Source organism: Dioscorea cayenensis, chromosome 8, assembly GCF_009730915.1.
Source record: "Dioscorea cayenensis subsp. rotundata cultivar TDr96_F1 chromosome 8, TDr96_F1_v2_PseudoChromosome.rev07_lg8_w22 25.fasta, whole genome shotgun sequence".
NCBI classification, from domain to species: Eukaryota; Viridiplantae; Streptophyta; class Magnoliopsida; order Dioscoreales; family Dioscoreaceae; genus Dioscorea; species Dioscorea cayenensis.
The window spans coordinates 2,898,676-2,916,196 of record NC_052478.1 but is presented as its reverse complement, the minus strand read 5'-3'; the positions used below and the strand labels follow the sequence as shown (position 1 = coordinate 2,916,196).

The window sequence follows — 17,521 nt, the reverse complement described above, 5'->3', positions numbered from 1 at the left end:
CTATGTTTTGAATGATAACGAATATTGTTACTTTTATGAAAAGTAAGTAGAGAATAAAAAGATGTATTTATTAAAAAAAAAAAAGTATTATTTTTCTAGAGGCATGTAATATAAATAGAAAGTTTTATTTTTTTTTTATTATTTCTCATACAAGTCTAGATATATATGCCAACTTATTGGTCATATTTAAATGATATTACAAATTGGAGTTGCTTTTTATTACCATTGCTCCATTTGAAGTTGTTTTTGCTCATTTTCTAATAAATATTATATATATATGATTTGCAATGTGAACAATTAAAATGCTTTGTTTTTGTTTTTGAACTATTCCTTTATGTACAATAGTATCTCAAAATCACCCAAATTAATAAAACCCTTATCAAAATGAAGGAAATTTAACTACTACAAGATGAATATATTTGATAAATAATTGAGGTTTTTTAATTTAAAAAATTAAGAGTTTAAGATCACAATAATTCTCATAAATTAAAATTTTTAATTAAACACAAAAAGTCATTAAGAAATTGGAAATTGCAACCGGAAGTGGTTTTAAAGTGTATTTTCTCAAATTATTAAAAGCAATTAAATAGGGAAAATATACCCAAACATAGCAAAACAAATTATTGAAAAGAAAATCAAATATAAAAATAAATATAATTATATTCCAATAAATTTTTTTTTTCCCAATTTCTCATCAAACGCTCATCGTCTTCCTCGATTCCATTCGAAGCCGCGGCCAAAAACTCCAACCCGCATTCGAGGGATCGAAGCCATGGCGTTGATTGGGACGGTGGCGGCGGCGGTGGTGGTGGCGGCGCTGATGGCAGTGGTGGTGGAGGCCGGGGATCACAACCCTGTCTTCCAGCCATGCGCTGACACCAAGATCCAGCGTTGGGATGGGTTCACATTAGGCGTGGCGCTCGCTCCGCGCGATTCCTTCTTCTCCAACAACATCCAGCTCTCCCCCTGCGATAGCCGCCTCTCTCTCTCCGGCGCCGGCGCTCAGCTCGCCGTTTTCCGCCCCAAGGTCGACGAGATCTCACTCCTCACCGTCAACACCTCGTCCTCGTCCTCGTCTTCGTCTTCTGTGGGTTTCTCTTTCCTTCTTTCATTTATTTATCTCTTAATAGTTATATTGATCTACCTCCACTGAGATCCGTTAGGGTTTTGTTTTTTGTGTTTTTAAAATCCGTTCTAGGGTTTCGAAGAATAGTCAATCAGGGATTTTCTATAGTTTTAGGAATGTCAACGGATTATTCTCTCTCTTAGGAGTATTGTTTGAGATCCGTGATCCATGGATTTGCTTATTCTGATTTGCATGTGTTTCTCATTTGGAAAAGAAATTAGGGAAGGAAATCGAGTGATATGAATTGAAAAGCTTTCTTTGATTCGAGTGGAAACCAATTTTGAAGTTGAATTCTAGTTTGTGAAAGTTTATGGAGTGTATGTAATTTGGATCAGGAGCTCCCTCTGTTCTGTGACCTTATGGTTATAGATTATTGCATGTCTAACAAGTCATACATTAGTGATATAATATTGGCAATTGTAAATAGTCATGCCTTTATCCTAGGGGGATTTGAAGCTCTTGGCCTCTGTCTGGCATATATGCTTCTATCAACTCTAATATGGTAAATATATGATTTTTATCATTTGTATTGTTTTGAATAATGCTTGCGTATCAGGATTATGCTGATTTATTTTAGGATGAAGTGCTGCATCAATTGGAATGCTTAATCTTTGAGAATTGTGCTCCTGCTTCTTCAAAATTTGCTGAAGAAATGAAAAGTAGCAGGAAATTAGTATCGGTATATAAAGGCAGTGCTTGGGTTGGTTTTTGTTAATTCAATAGTTGGTGATTCATAATGGTCCAGAAATGCTAGCCCATCCATGTGGGGATTATCTGCATTGCTGACACTTCTTTGGGTTGACTGGCTTCACCAGTTTGCCATCATGTATCCAACCCTCTCAGCTATGTAAGCTGTACAACCTGCACACCATTTTCCAAATTTCGTGTCCTGGCAATTTCATTTGAATTTCTTGTATGGGTGGATAGAACTTGTCATGAGTTAATGCTTGTCAAGTCATGCGTGATTGAATTCCCCCCTTTTTTTCGTCATTGCAATGTCACTTGAATTTGTTCTAGGGGCGGATTGAGTTTTCCATGACTCTTGGGATCTGTTCTTTTCTCCTCTGTCCCAATTGTTGATTTTTGAAATTTTGAACAGCTCTGTTTGGTACCATTATGATTTTCTGGAGAACCTACAGATTGCATGTTGGTTTTGTGGTGCTCTGGCATTTCAAGTTATTTGTCTCATCACCCTTTGGTTTACACACTTTACATGTCATACTGCCTTGAAGAATTTGACAACAAAAGCTGATCTTTTTTTGTGATGGATGCTTGGTATATTGTTTAACTTGGATTTCAGAAAGAGAATGGGTTCAAGAGACAAAGGTAAAACTGTCACTATAACTTCGAATGGCAAAGTTACACGCTTGAACAAATAAAATATGAAAAATTCCATGGTACAACAGAAGTAACTGATTCCATTTGCTTTTTACTGATGTTTGTTTCAGTCAGTGAACTTCCTCTTAAACTTTTGAGTCAACATGATGTGATACATTTTTAAAAGAATTTTGTTTTCTGAGATTTTCCAGGGATCTGGTGGTGGATACATGGTAGCATTTGCAGGCAGGAAATACGCAGCAAGGTCTCTTCCAGCATTTTTTGGTAACAGTACATACAGTGTGACCAGCTTTACTCTGGTTAGTTATTCATCACTTATGAGCTAGAGTCATAAATTTTCAAGCTATCCATCAAACATTGAAATCTGTAATATCTATCAGGTATTGGAGTTCAGTCATGGCAGACTGCAAAACTTATACTGGAAGAGAGATGGTTGCGCGTCATGTTCAGGTAAGTCCTCCTTCGTCTGCCTCAACAACCAGGATTGTGCCATCAAAACATCCAGTTGCAAGAGCCAAGGCGGCTCTGTCGATTGCAGCCTGGGGATCCAACTGGCCTTCTCTGGCACAGACAAACACGACGTCGTTCTCAATTCATGGTACGAAATATCAAACCTCCGCCAGTACTCCCTTTTTGGCCTCTACTCCAATCTCAAAGACTCACTCACTAGTCAATACAACAAGATATTCTAGTTTCTTGATCAAATGACCAAAACTTGTTGCACGACCTGATTTTCACTCTGTTTCCACGTTTTCATTGAGTTTATGCATAATTCTTCATGAGTTGGATGTGTTGTAAATTTTACTCACTGCTTTAGCTTAAAACTTATTTCCAACTCGACGGCAACACGACAATTATCCTAGTAGTAGCCTCACATTATCTAATTGAACAAATATTTTCATCTTGCTACTAGCTTTTATGGGTACACCTATTGAAACTTGGATGTTTTATCATTGATATTTTGATGAACTTATTATAAGTGTTAATGTACAAAATATATTAGACAACCAATGGCCATGTTGTTAGATCAAAGAGGGGCAGAAGTGGTTTCATATGTGATATAATATGAAAGAACATAGGAATAGCTTGAGCAATTCAAAGATCCAAATGGAGTATTATATTAATATATCTTAGTTTATGAAAATTGCCAGCAATTATGAGTCTTGTTTTGAAGACTTTGTAATGAAATTAAATATTCTAGCCTGATCAGGTCCTTAACTTTCCCAACTTTATGCTAACTGTCAACAGTATATTTAAGATATCCTTATCCTATTGCACATATTTTATTTTATTTTAATTATTTGCATCAATTGTTAATTGGGTTGGGTTGAGATGGTATAGAGATTCTTATTAAATGTTAAAAAAATAAAAAGAAGCATCAACCAGACAAATCTAAGATAGAAAATTCGTATTTCAAAAGTAGTCTTTTGATTGAATTTTGAATTGTTATTTTAGATTGAGATCTAAAATGTTTTCTTCATGTTAAAGTTGCCAATACCTCAAAAGTGGGGTGTACTGTTTAATTTTAATTTAACCTATTTGTTCATTAGTATTCACTTTAATTTCACTCATTTGTTTGTTTATACACAAATTTATCTATTTTAAAAGTGAATATGCTCTTTCAAAATTTAAATTATATGTTAATTTTATATATTTATTTATAAATTTCATTTGTATAAAAAAAGGGGCTTTTGCATGTGTACCCTTTAATAATTTTGAAATTGCACATTTACTCATGAATAAAAGTTAATTGCATACATACCCTTGAATAATATATATAATTATGTATATACCCGGTTCAAATTAGTTAAAAAAATTATCCGTTAACAAACAACATATATATAAAATTAATATTATGCTTTTGCACATATATCTTTTAAAAGTTTTTTTTAAGTTATACAAAGGTTATTTTAGACCTTTTGTATATATTAATCCAAGTTATAACCATAGTTAATTAAGTTTTATTAATGAAATCTAACAATAGGGGCATATTGATAATTACCTATATTTTTTAGGGGTATATATACAATTATATTTTTTCTGAGGGTAAATATGCAATTATAGGATTTTTGAGGGGTTTATAACCAATTTTTCCAAAAAAGATTTGGTATTTTATTTTTCATGGATATGTCTTAGAAAAATAAATATAAGTGGAAATGCAATAATTGCAACTCCGAAGCTGAAAATATAAAAGAATAAATAAATAGATTCTATTGAAAGTGATTGAGATAAGGACACAAAGAAAGTAGACTGTTTCATGAATTGGAATCCAGTCTAAGCTGAGCTCATGCCTCATTCTCTTTCCTCCATTTGGCAAAGGACTCTCCATCAAACTTCAAAAACTTTTTTAAATAATTTTCAATAACCTTAAAAAATGAATAAATAAATAAAACTCAAACCCTGGCATGCAGCAGCATGATCAACACCACTTCAAGATATAAAATTATAATTTTTTTTTTTTTTTATATCAAAATTATGTCCACACACCTAACAAAATGGTTAATATTTTATTTTATCATTAATATTTTTTTGATGAAACAAAAATAAATAAAGTCAAAAATGTGCAAGTATACATATATGAAATTAATATCACAATAATTTGAATCTGGTTCTTCTGTAAAAGAGAAGATTTTGTGTGAATAAATCAAAAAGTTGTTGGTAACTAATAATATATATTTATAATATATTATAAGGAGGAAAAAATGAGTAATTATTTTTATTACAATTTTCAATACAATTATCTAAGGAAATTTTTTTTTCTTATCAAAAATTATTTATGGTCCCCTTCCCATCTAGAGTAAATCATCACATTCTTCAACCTCTAAATGACTTTACAGACTATATGCAATTAGCACCACCCCCAATTTGAAATCATATTATATTATCCAACTAAAGCTGACACTCAAATGAAAACCATTAATCACACTCACTAACCACCGATTATTTTATATGGTAGAGTACTCCTTGTTTTCTCATTCCCTTGTAAATTAATGTCCTCTAGTTGCCATGATTCTCTTAACCCAATTTCATTAATTGAATTATTAAAGGAAAAAAAAATTATTAACTTGTGGTCCTCTACTATTTATCATCATTTAGATCATGTTAATATTTTTTAACCATGAGATGGGAAACTTGTGATATTATGTATATAAACAAATAATAATGATTTATATAGACAATCAAATAAATATAGTTATAAAAGCATATATTTATATGCATTATTAGTACGTATTTAGATATTTATTTGTTTAAACGATCTAAATCTCTACTGTTTGAACCAATCATGTTCGAGCATTTATATATATTTAGTGGAAATATATATAATTTCATGAAACAAAAAATAATGTAATTGATATTGGTATTAGTGAGCGGGCGGCCATTTGTGATGTCTCTGTTTAGAAGCACTAAACCAAGCTTAATGTGATGTGGAATCCAACACCAATAGCCAAAGTCCATACCACCACTACCACTACCACCATTACAAAAATTTATTATTTTTTAATTAATAAATATATTTTTAAAAATAAACCTTCATTTTTTGGAACCATCCACTTGTGCTTATGCACCTTTAATGAGATATTTATGCTGATGCTTATCTCCAATAAAAAGGAAAAAATAAAAATAAAAATAAAAACAAAGTAAAGCGGGATATATATATATATATATATATATATATTTTTGCTTGCAAATCCTTGTAGAAATGCATAATTACTTTTTTTTAATAAATAGGAAAAAGTATTTGTGTTAGGGGCTTACATCGGGTTTTCAAATATATTATACATCCTCACTTTGTATTGTAGGAATTCGATTCTTTGTTTTTATCTGCACATAAAAAACATGTGTGCCAATAAATTAAAACACTCTTAGTATAATTGTCATTATATATATAAATTTTACTAAAAATTATATTTTATTTATAACGTGTAAACTACAATTAACTTTTTACCCACTTATTTAATAAAAAAAAATGATACTCCACTCTTATTTTTTTAATGCAAAACAAAACATAAAAAAGTCATATATATATATATAACATTTTTAAGTTCATTTTTAAACACATGAGTGTGAAAACCTAATAAAGAGTTGCTTGTAGTTATTTTTACAGGGACCTTCTAATAATTTTATCAAAATAAAAGCACCAACACCAAATCACCTTCAGTAAATGATTTTAAATTTAAACGTGTGTAATTAAATAATATTATCATATAAACTTAGACCATTTCAGTAAATAATTTTAAATTTAAATTTATATATATATATAATCAAATAAGATCTATTTTTTCAAATAACTGCTGTGGAGGGGTCAAAAAGCAAAAAAAATCTATGATATTTGTGCAATTATATTCATATATGTAAATATGTATTTCTACAGGGGTGTATCTACATATATATATATATATATATGAAAAGATGTGTATATATATATATATATAGCAAGGTTGAACAGTGAAGAAGTGAGCAGTGGTCTCCACTACCAAAGCAATGCACCAAAAGAGGAATGATGCACTGATGTACTACTTGAATAGTTCATTCATGGTTTGTTGGAAGAGAATGCAAAAGCAAAGATCATGGTCCACCCTCAAACTTTTGCACAAACACTGTAAAGTTCATGGCCCCTTGTCATTTTCCATCACATTGATCCTTCTTTTTTTTTTTTGTGTATTTAATGTCAAGAAATGTTCCAAATGTTTCCTTTTTCTTCTCTTCAATTGCATTGATTTGAATTAAAAAAAGACATTTGTGTGGAGAAATGTTCCTTTTGATTGTTGATTTAGATGTATCAATTTGAAATTTTTGTTTCCACTTGCTCTTGTCATGGAAACAATGGGAACAATTGATGTTGAGCAATATTCCTATTTTTTGCTGATTTTGATGTTTCAATTTGATTTGTTTTTGTTCTTCACATTGTTCTTATCTGACAATGTGAAGAAATTCCATGGGACTCCACCAAAAAGCCCTAGATTCTCATGCTGCAAGAGGGGAAAAAAAACTAAAGCGTATCCAAATCTATAGACAGAGAAAGACACCACCTTTCCTAATGAAAACAGCAAAAACAGGAGTACAGTACTGTAGGTTTTGCATTTTGGTTTTGCTATTTAAAGAAAGTGATGGTCCTCTCATGGCGATTGCAATGTTTGGCCATCTACTGCTTTCTCATTACTGCCTGCCCCCCAGTGGCTCACACTTCCCAAAGTTGGCACCTTTTATGTTTTCTATAATATTTATAGCTACCAGACAAACCAAGAAGTGGCAGGTGGATAAGCCATACTAGAGATAGAAAGGAGAGAGAGAGAGAGAGAGAGAGAGAGAGAGAGTAAGGGCTTTGGTCGGCATGAAAACTATCTCTCATTGGCTGGCTACCCCCTCCCCCACCTTGTGAACGCTTCTTTGCCTTGCGACGCATACCAATGCATACCTGGCCTTTTTCTTTCTCCCTCTTTCTGTGTTGTTGTTTCTAGTCTTCTGCTATTTGTTTCTATGAAGATCTTTTGATGTATGTTCATCTGAAATGTGAGTATCTTGAGAATAGTTGTTGTGGTTAGTGTTTGTTCTCTTAAGTTGGTAGTGCAATGCATCATTGGATTCCATTGTTTTCAGTTTTACTGAGTAGGTGTTTAGATGTGTTTGTTCCTAGTCTTTTCTTTCATCAAGTTGGGATTTTGGTGTTTTATTTGGTCTTTGGAGATGTTTTTATTTCATGTTTTTGGCTTGAAGTTGGTTTCTTGAAACTTGGAAGGAGTCTGTTTAATTTTGGAAAGTTCAAAGATGGTAGGGTTTTTGGAGAGATCTGACAACCCTCGTGTTTTGCCCCTTCTCTCTTTATGTGGTGAAAAAAATTTGGGGTTTTGTTTCTGGTGTTGAATTTATGGATCTTTCCTTTTCAAGCATTTCATTATTATTTCTTCATCATTGAGGTTCTTATTTTCACTATAACTTCAATGTTAAGTTTGTTCATCTGTATTGTAGGTGATGAAGAGTTTGTGAGAGTGTGGAGGTACTGAATAAGTAGGAAGAAGAACCAATCTTCAATTTGATCTTTTTTTTTTGAATTGGAAGAGTTGATCACCATGCAAAGCATGATGCGTCCTAAGAACAGTGGAGGATTAGGGCAATTTTATGTTTCACAGGCACAACAGGGGACTGTGATGCCTTGGTGGGTGGGCTCTCAGGCAATCTCTGGTGAAGCATCTGGCCAAGAAAAGTCTTTGAATGTGGATCAGTTGCATGGAGGGAATCCATTGACATATGTTACTGGACAAATGCATCAAGCTTTGGAACAGAGGTTGGGGCCAGATTCTGTGATATCCGGGAAAGGGTTTACTGATACTACTAAGTTCACAATCTTCCCAGGTGCAATATGCTTTCATTGTCTCCTCTTTTTTTTTTTTTTAAGCATGTCCTAAACTTGCTCTTGTTCTTAGTTCTGTTCATGGTTAAGTATGTTCTTGAGACTTGAGTTGTTCTCTAAGTGGATGATTATTTATGTTTTATGCTTCTAAAGTGACCAAAAGATCGGTTAGATACTGTCTTTATTGAGTGTGCAATGAACATTTTTCTTTGATTGTAATTTTCACTCCCTTGTTAGACAAACTATTTTCAGTTGATTGCTCCTTCTTGTATTCTTTCCTTTTTACTAGAGAATATGTTCTGAAGTTGATATTATGACAGTGTTGGTACATTACTGGATTAGTAGTCCTCTTTAAGCTTTGAAATCTATGAAATCATATTCTGTTTCTATTAATTGTTAACTGTGCTACATGTAATCTTTGATAATTAGCTTTATCCATGATGGTCAATGCAATTCTGTATTTATTATTATTTTTATTTTGTTCAACTTGATTCTTTCCAGAAAGTAGTCTTGAATTTCATAGGAATATACACTGTAGAACACAAGTGCCATAATCAGTCTTGTTCTGTGTAGTTAAGCTGATTTTTATATGTTGCTAATTTGGAATTCTGGTGTTAACTATTGGTTTCTACAGAGGATCAAAAGAGATTATCAAGGACACCTGACAATCTAGTTTACATTTACCAATGAATCTGTTTATTGAGTTGAATTTTTTCAGATGACAAAGTGTAAGGGTTGTCACCAGGCAAATTGCACTTGTGCAAATGGAGAACAGGATTGTTATTTTTCTTGCCTTTCTCAAGCTATCAGGTTACAAAAAGAATAGACATCTTACTTTGTTGAAGCTGGCGTTAGAAATTAGAGTTGTTTTCTGCATTAGATTTATGTATTTAAAAATTTGTAGAACTCAAATGAGTGAACTTGGACGATAGCGTTACTAGAGATCATTCAAGGCAAGTAACATTACTTGAGAATCTGGTGGCTAATGTTTATTTTTCTTCTGTTTGATACTGTTGAATGCTTGATGAAGTTGCATTCATCTTTCAATGCATTCAAATCTGATTTTATGGATGAAATCGATTTGTCGAGGTTCTACAATTTGCATCCAACTGACAATTTCTTTGTGCAGAACCCAAAGATTCAGGGAAAGGGGAGAAAACTCAGGAGCTTCCTGTTGGCATCTCTTTGCCACCTGAGTACCAGAGTTGTTTTGAACTTGGACTTGGTCAGTCAATGGTAAGTTTTCAGTCGTCACTTTTATTGTATTACTTTCTAAAATTTTGTTGGTGATATGTTTGTGTGCATATACTATCTACATTCTGTGATTTGTTTTTTAGGTTTGCTCGAATTATCCTTATGTCGATCAGAGCTATGGGTTATGTGCACCTTTTGGAGCCCAAACTGCGGTTGGTATTCTGCTTCTTATTTTCACATTTGGAATTTTCTTCACTAAAATTTTTCATTTGTTTCTCAAAAGCTGCTGAAAATCTCAAAGTTTGGCCTTTCATTTCATTATACTAATGAGCCTTGGAAATTTTAGATTACAAAATTATCTAATGCATATCTGTAGACTTCTAATTGAAATACATTGACCGGCTTCGGTGTCGCACTATATCAACTTTGCCTTTAGTCATCTCAAAATTTCATTAACAAGAATATGATTTTAGAAAGAATGTGATTGGAAAGAACAAAACAATTGACAAACACCTGTCAGAATCATTCCGTATAAACAATCAACCAGGGTTTTTTCTTAAGGAATGTTCTGCTGCCTTTTTGACGTGGCAGGGTCGCATGCTCCTGCCACTTAATACGACAGATGAGGGACCGATATACGTGAATGCTAAGCAGTATAATGGAATTATGCGGAGGCGGGAAGCTTGAGCTAAGGCTGAGATGAAGAACAAACTCATAAAAACTCGGAAGGTAGTAATTCATGGATATTCTTATACCTTTGTTCTCTAAACCGATTTCTTTCAGTGAGAATTTCCATGTAGTGCCATGAACATTCATCTGAATGTAATAATATCTGCAGCCTTATCTCCATGAGTCACGCCACCTTCATGCAATGCGTCGTCCCCGGGGATGTGGTGGTCGATTCCTGAACGCAAAGAAGGAAAGCAATGCAGAAGTCGGAAAGGTTACTATCAGGGCTAAAGAAGCAATGCCACTGGTTCACACCTCCGGGTCTTCAAGCTCTGAAGTCCTGCAGTCTGACGGCAGCAATGTGCACTCAACGAGCGGCGGTTCAAGTTTCTGTGGATCAGAGGTGACTAGCTTGTACACAAGAGAAGGCATCGATCGCTACCATGCCATCGATCGTCTTCATCCATCTGCATTTCACCGCGCTGTGTCCACTGCAGTGGATGGTGAACATGGTGCTGTTATTTCTGCAAAATGGAGCACAGAAGCTACTGGCTGCTGTGATCTCCTCAAAGTCTGATGGCAAAGGTACTCCGGGGGACGGTTGCCACCGTCGGCATTGGCTTTCCGGAGCAATTGTGATGCCGATAAAAAACACCGTTTTTCGGTTGTGCAATCAGATGGAGGTTACTGACACCATTTGGTTGTTCTTTGAGGCAATTCATTCTTGGCTTGTGAGCATGGAGGAGGGTCCTTCATGCCTGTAAAAAGTATGAATATGGTTTGCTAGTGTTTTGTGAGAACAAGAACAGAAAACTATGGACTGGTTATGCTTGAAGTTGGGTCTTTTTCTTGGATAATCTTTTTGTTCCAAATTTTGTAATTATCTTTCTCAATATTTGTCACATAACATATCATGTTATTGCTAAAAATGATTTTCATATGAATATATTTAATTAACCTAAGAGGCTTTAATCAAATGCAATAAAAATAATAATAATAAAAAGTCTAAAGTCTTAATAGCCATTTAAAAAAATAAAAAAATGAAAAAAATAATCCAATGGACTCGGTTTTGTGGTAACTACCATGGAACCAAGACGTGGCTCAATCATAATTATGAGATTATAAGTTTTTTATTTATTTATTATATAATATATGGATATATTGATAATTACATTAAAAAATTGTTCTCTAGGTGAAAATGAATCACATATTGGTTTCGTAATAACTACCATGAAACCGAGTTCATGGGATCATTTCTCACTTTAAATGAGTTGAGTTTTAACAAACAAAAATGAGTTGAGTTTTAACAAACCAGAAAAACTTATATCAGGAATAAATTTTTTTTTTAATACAAAATTTATTTAAGTAAACAAATAAAATTATAGTATTTTTTGTTAATCAATATTGGATTATGATCAATATTAAATTAATCTGGGTCAATGATTTGTGGGCGTCGCAGCCCATAAGGCCCATTGGCGGCCCAAATTCAAACTTCAGTCGGCCCGTTTGGCGTCAGAGCTTGCGTCATAACTTCATCTTCTCGTTCTCAACAAGACCTAATCGAAGAACACGCGCGCGTGAGAGAGAGAAGTGAGAAGAGAGAAGAGAGAGAGAGAGAGAGAGAGCTAGGGTTTGCGAAGGAGGATGGGAGGCAAGAAGGAGAGATCGGGAGGGCTGGGACGTGCCCTGGTGCGGCAGCACAACCAGGCGCTGCAGCAGGCCAAGGACAAGGGCCGAGCTCTTAGCCTCGCCAATCGAAAAGTTCTTGAATCCGTCACTGAGATCAGTGATATCGATGCTGTGCTCCAGCATGCCGAGGAGGCCGCTCTTCTCTACTCCGTGGATAATCCTGTCGCTAGTCTCATCCAGCTGTATTGCTGCTTCTTTGTGTTTTCTGTTTGATTTTTTGTTTTGGATGGTTGGATTTGATTGGATGATGGTTGGGTGTAGGGATGGCGGTGGTGAGACGAGCGGGATGACGGCGGGGGAGAGGAGGGATCAGCAGAGGCAGGAAGAGGCCTTGCATGCCAGCAGTCTCCGGGTTCCTAGGAGGTATGGTGATTTGTAGATTGTTCTTTGATTGCTCTGATTTTGCTTTGATTGTTATTTGTTCTTGATGATGTTGTTGTGCGCGCAGGCCGCCGTGGAACGCTAGCATGTCGGTGGAGGAGCTCGATGCGAATGAAAGACAGGCTTTTTTAATTTGGCGTAGAGGTCTGGCCAAGTAAGTTCCTTGTTTTTTTTCCCAGAAAACATTAATTTAGAAGATTGATTCTTTTCATTGTTTTTGCTCATAAGGCTTGGATGCACCAATATTTTCCATGTAGAATAACTAATGGGAGAACTTTTTTGTGTCCAATTCCCTGATACAAACCTTATATGTACCCCAGACTGGGAAAGATTCGTTTTTGGCAAACTGCTTGTCTTGTAAATAATTTGGTCATTTTGTCTTTTTTCTTTTATTAATATTTTGAATTGCTGTTATTATGCTGATGATTTTGAGTTACCACTTATTCTTATGTGAATATGTTGCTTTGAGGGACATTTTTCATTTATTATGTTTTTTTTTTTTTGCCATGAGTGTGCTCATAATGCGCCTATAAATTGTAGATTGGAGGAGAATGAGAAGCTTGTACTTACTCCCTTTGAGAAGAACTTGGATATCTGGAGACAACTTTGGCGAGTGCTTGAACGAAGTGACCTGGTAAGGTTTTTTCGTCCTTTTAGAGCTTTATTCTTGTTTTATTGCTTGTTTGATTGTAGTTTTTTGTTGATGCTCTAGGCATTTTTGTTCATTGGAAGCATAATCAACTTTTATTATTGGAAGTCTTTTGACCTCATGGCATAACTCTGCATTAAACTTGTACTCATGAATTGGTACAAATTTAAGTTTTCTTTATTAGTTAGCCATTACAAATGACCGATTGCATGCAAAGTAGAGTTTCCCCTCTTTTTCTTTCTTTATTGTTTTGGCTGAGAGAGGTAGGAGTTGAGATGGATCTGATTGAAGTTTGTTGGCAAGTAATCAATAGTTTTCATCAATTGGATGCTGTTTTGGATAGTTTTGATGCTGGAATTATTTTTCTAGGTGCTTTAATGGTTAATTTAGCATTACCAACTTGAATGATTTCATTTAACTATATATTTTACTAGTTTGTTAATATTTTCTTATATTTGATATGGTATGAAACATTTAATTTAGATCATATTACATTTGTATTAATGCTGTGGCTATCTCATCAGTTGGTGATGGTTGTTGATGCTCGGGATCCCTTGTTCTATCGTTGTCCTGATCTTGAGGTACAATCTTTTACAATAGTAATTCTCATGTTTATACTTGTATACATAATTGCTGATCATACTGATGTATAATAATTCAAGTATCTGTAGTAATGGCTTGTGTAACAAGGAAGCCATATTATTGTTATTATTATTTTCATTTGCTTGTGATTATTCTTTCTCTGCACTAGTATAATGCCAATCCTTCCAATTTTCTCTTCGTTATATAACATTTTCTTGTTTTGTTTTAAAGATTTCCTCTAAATTATGATGTACATGATCTTTTTAGTTTTGAGAACCAGTTGATACCTCTGCAAAAGATGACTGAGGAACATTTGCTCTCCTTTTACTTAGCAAAGCAAATTAAGTTTTATTCAGGTTCAATTTTCCATGTTCACTTTGTCATAGCTTAGTGGTTGGGAGTTGCAGTGTCGAACCTGAACTTCTGAATATTTAGATAACATCAAAGTCCTCCTGCCATTGGCTAGTCTTTGTGACAGAGGAGTTTGAGAGATTATGCAGAGCATTCAGCTTCCTCATTACTGCTTTTAAGGAAAATGAATTTCTTTGTTCTATTGGAAACAAGCCTTTTTTTCCCTTGAATCTTGAAAATTTCATGCTTAGGCAAGGTACTAGAGATGGCCTTGTGGGAGGAAATCACCTGTTACTGTGTCTGTAACTATGAAGTCTGCTCTGGTACTTAGTTTTTAAAATTCCCAAATGAACATTATTTGTTATCCATCCTTGATCAATCTGCTTTATTTTTTTTTTTCTTACTCCATGAAATATTTGTTTTCTGATGACAGGCATATGCAAGGGAAATTGATGAGCACAAGAAAACGCTGCTTCTTGTCAATAAGGCAGATCTCTTACCTTTGTCTGTCCGGCAGAGATGGGCAAGGTACTTCCGGCTTCATGGGATTCTTTTTGTGTTTTGGTCTGCAAAGGCTGCTTCTGCGTCACTGGAGGGAAAAAAGCTGAACCATCACTGGGAAGATGAGAAGTTTTCACAAGAAGCCACTCCTGATACCAAGATTTATGATAGGACTGAGCTCTTGGCTCGCTTGCAGGCTGAAGCAGAGGCTATTGTGGCAAATCGGATGGTGTCAAATGACCAAGAATCCGTGCAAGATGATTGTTCTGAACCGGGTACAGTTCAGCCAACATCTAAGCATGTTGTTGTGGGGTTTGTTGGGTATCCGAATGTTGGCAAAAGCTCTACAATCAATGCATTGGTAGGTGAAAAACGGGCAGGAGTGACTTCAACTCCAGGAAAGACAAAACATTTCCAGACTCTGATCATCTCAGATGAGCTCATCCTTTGTGACTGCCCAGGACTTGTGTTCCCTTCATTCTCCAGCTCTCGGTATGAGATGATTGCTTCAGGAGTGCTACCTGTTGATCGAATGACTGAGCACAGGCAAGCCATTCAGGTGGTTGCTGACCGAGTTCCTAGGCATGCCCTTGAGGGCATATACAACATTACACTGCCAAAACCAAAGCCTTATGAATCACAATCAAGGCCACCGACTTCATCAGAGCTCCTGCGAGCCTATTGTGCATCACGTGGGACACGTCGGGTCAAGCGGGTTTACCAGATGAGACCAGAGCTGCCCGCCAGATTCTCAAGGATTACATCGACGGAAAGCTGCCTCACTACGAGATGCCTCCAGACGGGGAATCAGAGGATGATAACAGTTTGCTCGTTGGCGTTACACCCTCCTTTGAAGACCACGAATCACACATCAGTGATGACAATGAACACGAAACTTCAATCTCCTTTGAAAATGGCACCGATGTACCTGACATCAATCATGTTCTCAACGACCTCGAATCATTTGACATGGCCAGTAGTTTATCATCCAAAAATGTAGCTGCAGTGAAGAAGAAAAACACAGCCTCGGCCCATAAGCACCACAAGAAACCTCAGAGGAAGAAGGATCGATCTTGGAGAGTAGGTAATGATAATGGTGATGGCATGCCTGTTGCGAGGGTGTTCCAGAAGCCTGCTGTTAATTTTGAAGCCATCAAAGCCAGCATTTGAAGCTTGTTTGTTTCGATATTTGTTGTGACAAATTGCTTCATTAGCTGCATAACATTACTTGTTATAATGTAACTTGTGCTATAGATAAAATTGGCTTTTTCTATTAATATATCTCAGCAGCTGTTGGTGTTTTTTTTGGAAATCTATAGTATTTCTTAATACTTAATTTTGTTAGACACTTTTTAGTTGAAGTGCATGTTGAATTCTCAATTTTTAAGGCACATTTGAGTTTTGAGTTCCAGATTTGTGATTGACATAGGACTTGTTTTATTCTTCATTAAAATTTCTGAAAATTTTTATCTTTAATTTGTCACTCTTATAAGTGATTTTCAATAATTTTAAAGTTTTTTTTTAAATGTGAAATCAAACCATTAATAAATGATAAAAAAAAATTTGTAAAAAAAAAAAAAAGGAAAAACTTTTTTTATTACTAAAAAATGAAGCCTGTAATTCAGTCTAAATTAAATCATTATAAGCTTTAATTTATAAACTTGATTTGGAATGATTTGTAAAATTAGCTGGTGATTGTCTGTTTGACATAAACTCCAATTGAATTAAATCTATCACCCATCAAACTAGTCAAAGAATGCACAAACAAAGTTCAAAACACTCCAAAAGAAATCAACACTACAGTATTAAAATTCCCACCATTTTGCATACCCTCAATAATTTTATGTTAATAATGATAATAATAATTGAATTACTAAAGTTTTGTGAATCAAGTAAGCAAAAGAAGATCTTCTTTCACATGTTGGTTTTTGTGGACAAGAAAATATCAGTCACTTTTTAAATTAATGAGGAAAGTTAAAAAAAAAAAAGAAGAAGTAAAATAGCAATGTATGCATGGAAAGATGGGGCATTGAGGGGCTCACACTCATCCAAAATGGGGAGCATGAGATAAGAAGAGATCACACACCCTTTCTTCCTTTTGGGGATAACATAAGTCAAACAATACCTTAACAAAACTAAAAAGCCATTAAATTTGTCCTCTTCCTTCCCTTTCATTTATTCTCTTTTCTTCCAACACTTCAAAGCGAATTAATGAATCAATGAATGAAAGGAACCTTTATATATATATATATATATATAGAGGAGTAAAAAAATAATTTTTTTTTTATAAATATAGATAAATAATGAATCTTCAATCATAAACTCTCTAATTTTCCACTTTACACAGAAATGATTTTTTAGTTTCATGTTTATGTTGTAAGTGCAGTAAATAGTAACATTTTAATTTTAGTTTCAATATATGAAAATTTAAGAGTTAAATAGTTCATTTTTTCTGGTACTTTTAATGTTAAAAATAAAAATATATGAGAAATAAATTTGAATGGGTTTGGCCGCAACTTTAAATATTCTTAAATCTAATTTTTAATAAATTCAATATAAATATTTAAGTTCAATTCAATTTTCTTACACACGTCTCATTAATTGATATTGATATTATTAATGTTAATTTAATTTAATTAACGTTCTAATCTTTTAATCTCTCAATCCACTTAACCAATCCACATCTATACAA

At 34.3% G+C, this 17,521-nt stretch overlaps 2 protein-coding genes and 1 pseudogene across 2 annotated transcripts; all 3 read left to right on the top strand.

The window, feature by feature from the left end:
* The first annotated feature begins 684 nt into the window (after nt 1–684).
* Nucleotides 685–3,475, top strand: LOC120267967. Its single transcript, XM_039275647.1, has 3 exons — nt 685–1,087; nt 2,656–2,763; nt 2,845–3,475. The coding sequence occupies exons 1-3, from the start codon at nt 773–775 to the stop codon at nt 3,154–3,156; spliced, it is 735 nt and encodes a 244-aa protein (XP_039131581.1). The 5' UTR covers nt 685–772; the 3' UTR covers nt 3,157–3,475.
* Nucleotides 3,476–8,052: 4,577 nt separating this feature from the next.
* LOC120266457 lies at nt 8,053–11,571 on the top strand (annotated as a pseudogene).
* Nucleotides 11,572–12,240: 669 nt separating this feature from the next.
* Nucleotides 12,241–16,141, top strand: LOC120267526 (GTPase LSG1-2-like). The gene is given in 7 exon segments (XM_039275201.1): nt 12,241–12,547; nt 12,627–12,728; nt 12,814–12,900; nt 13,287–13,380; nt 13,920–13,976; nt 14,762–15,526; nt 15,529–16,141. Coding segments are annotated over 7 exon segments (1,803 nt in total). The 5' UTR covers nt 12,241–12,320; the 3' UTR covers nt 16,000–16,141.
* The last annotated feature ends 1,380 nt before the right edge of the window (nt 16,142–17,521 follow it).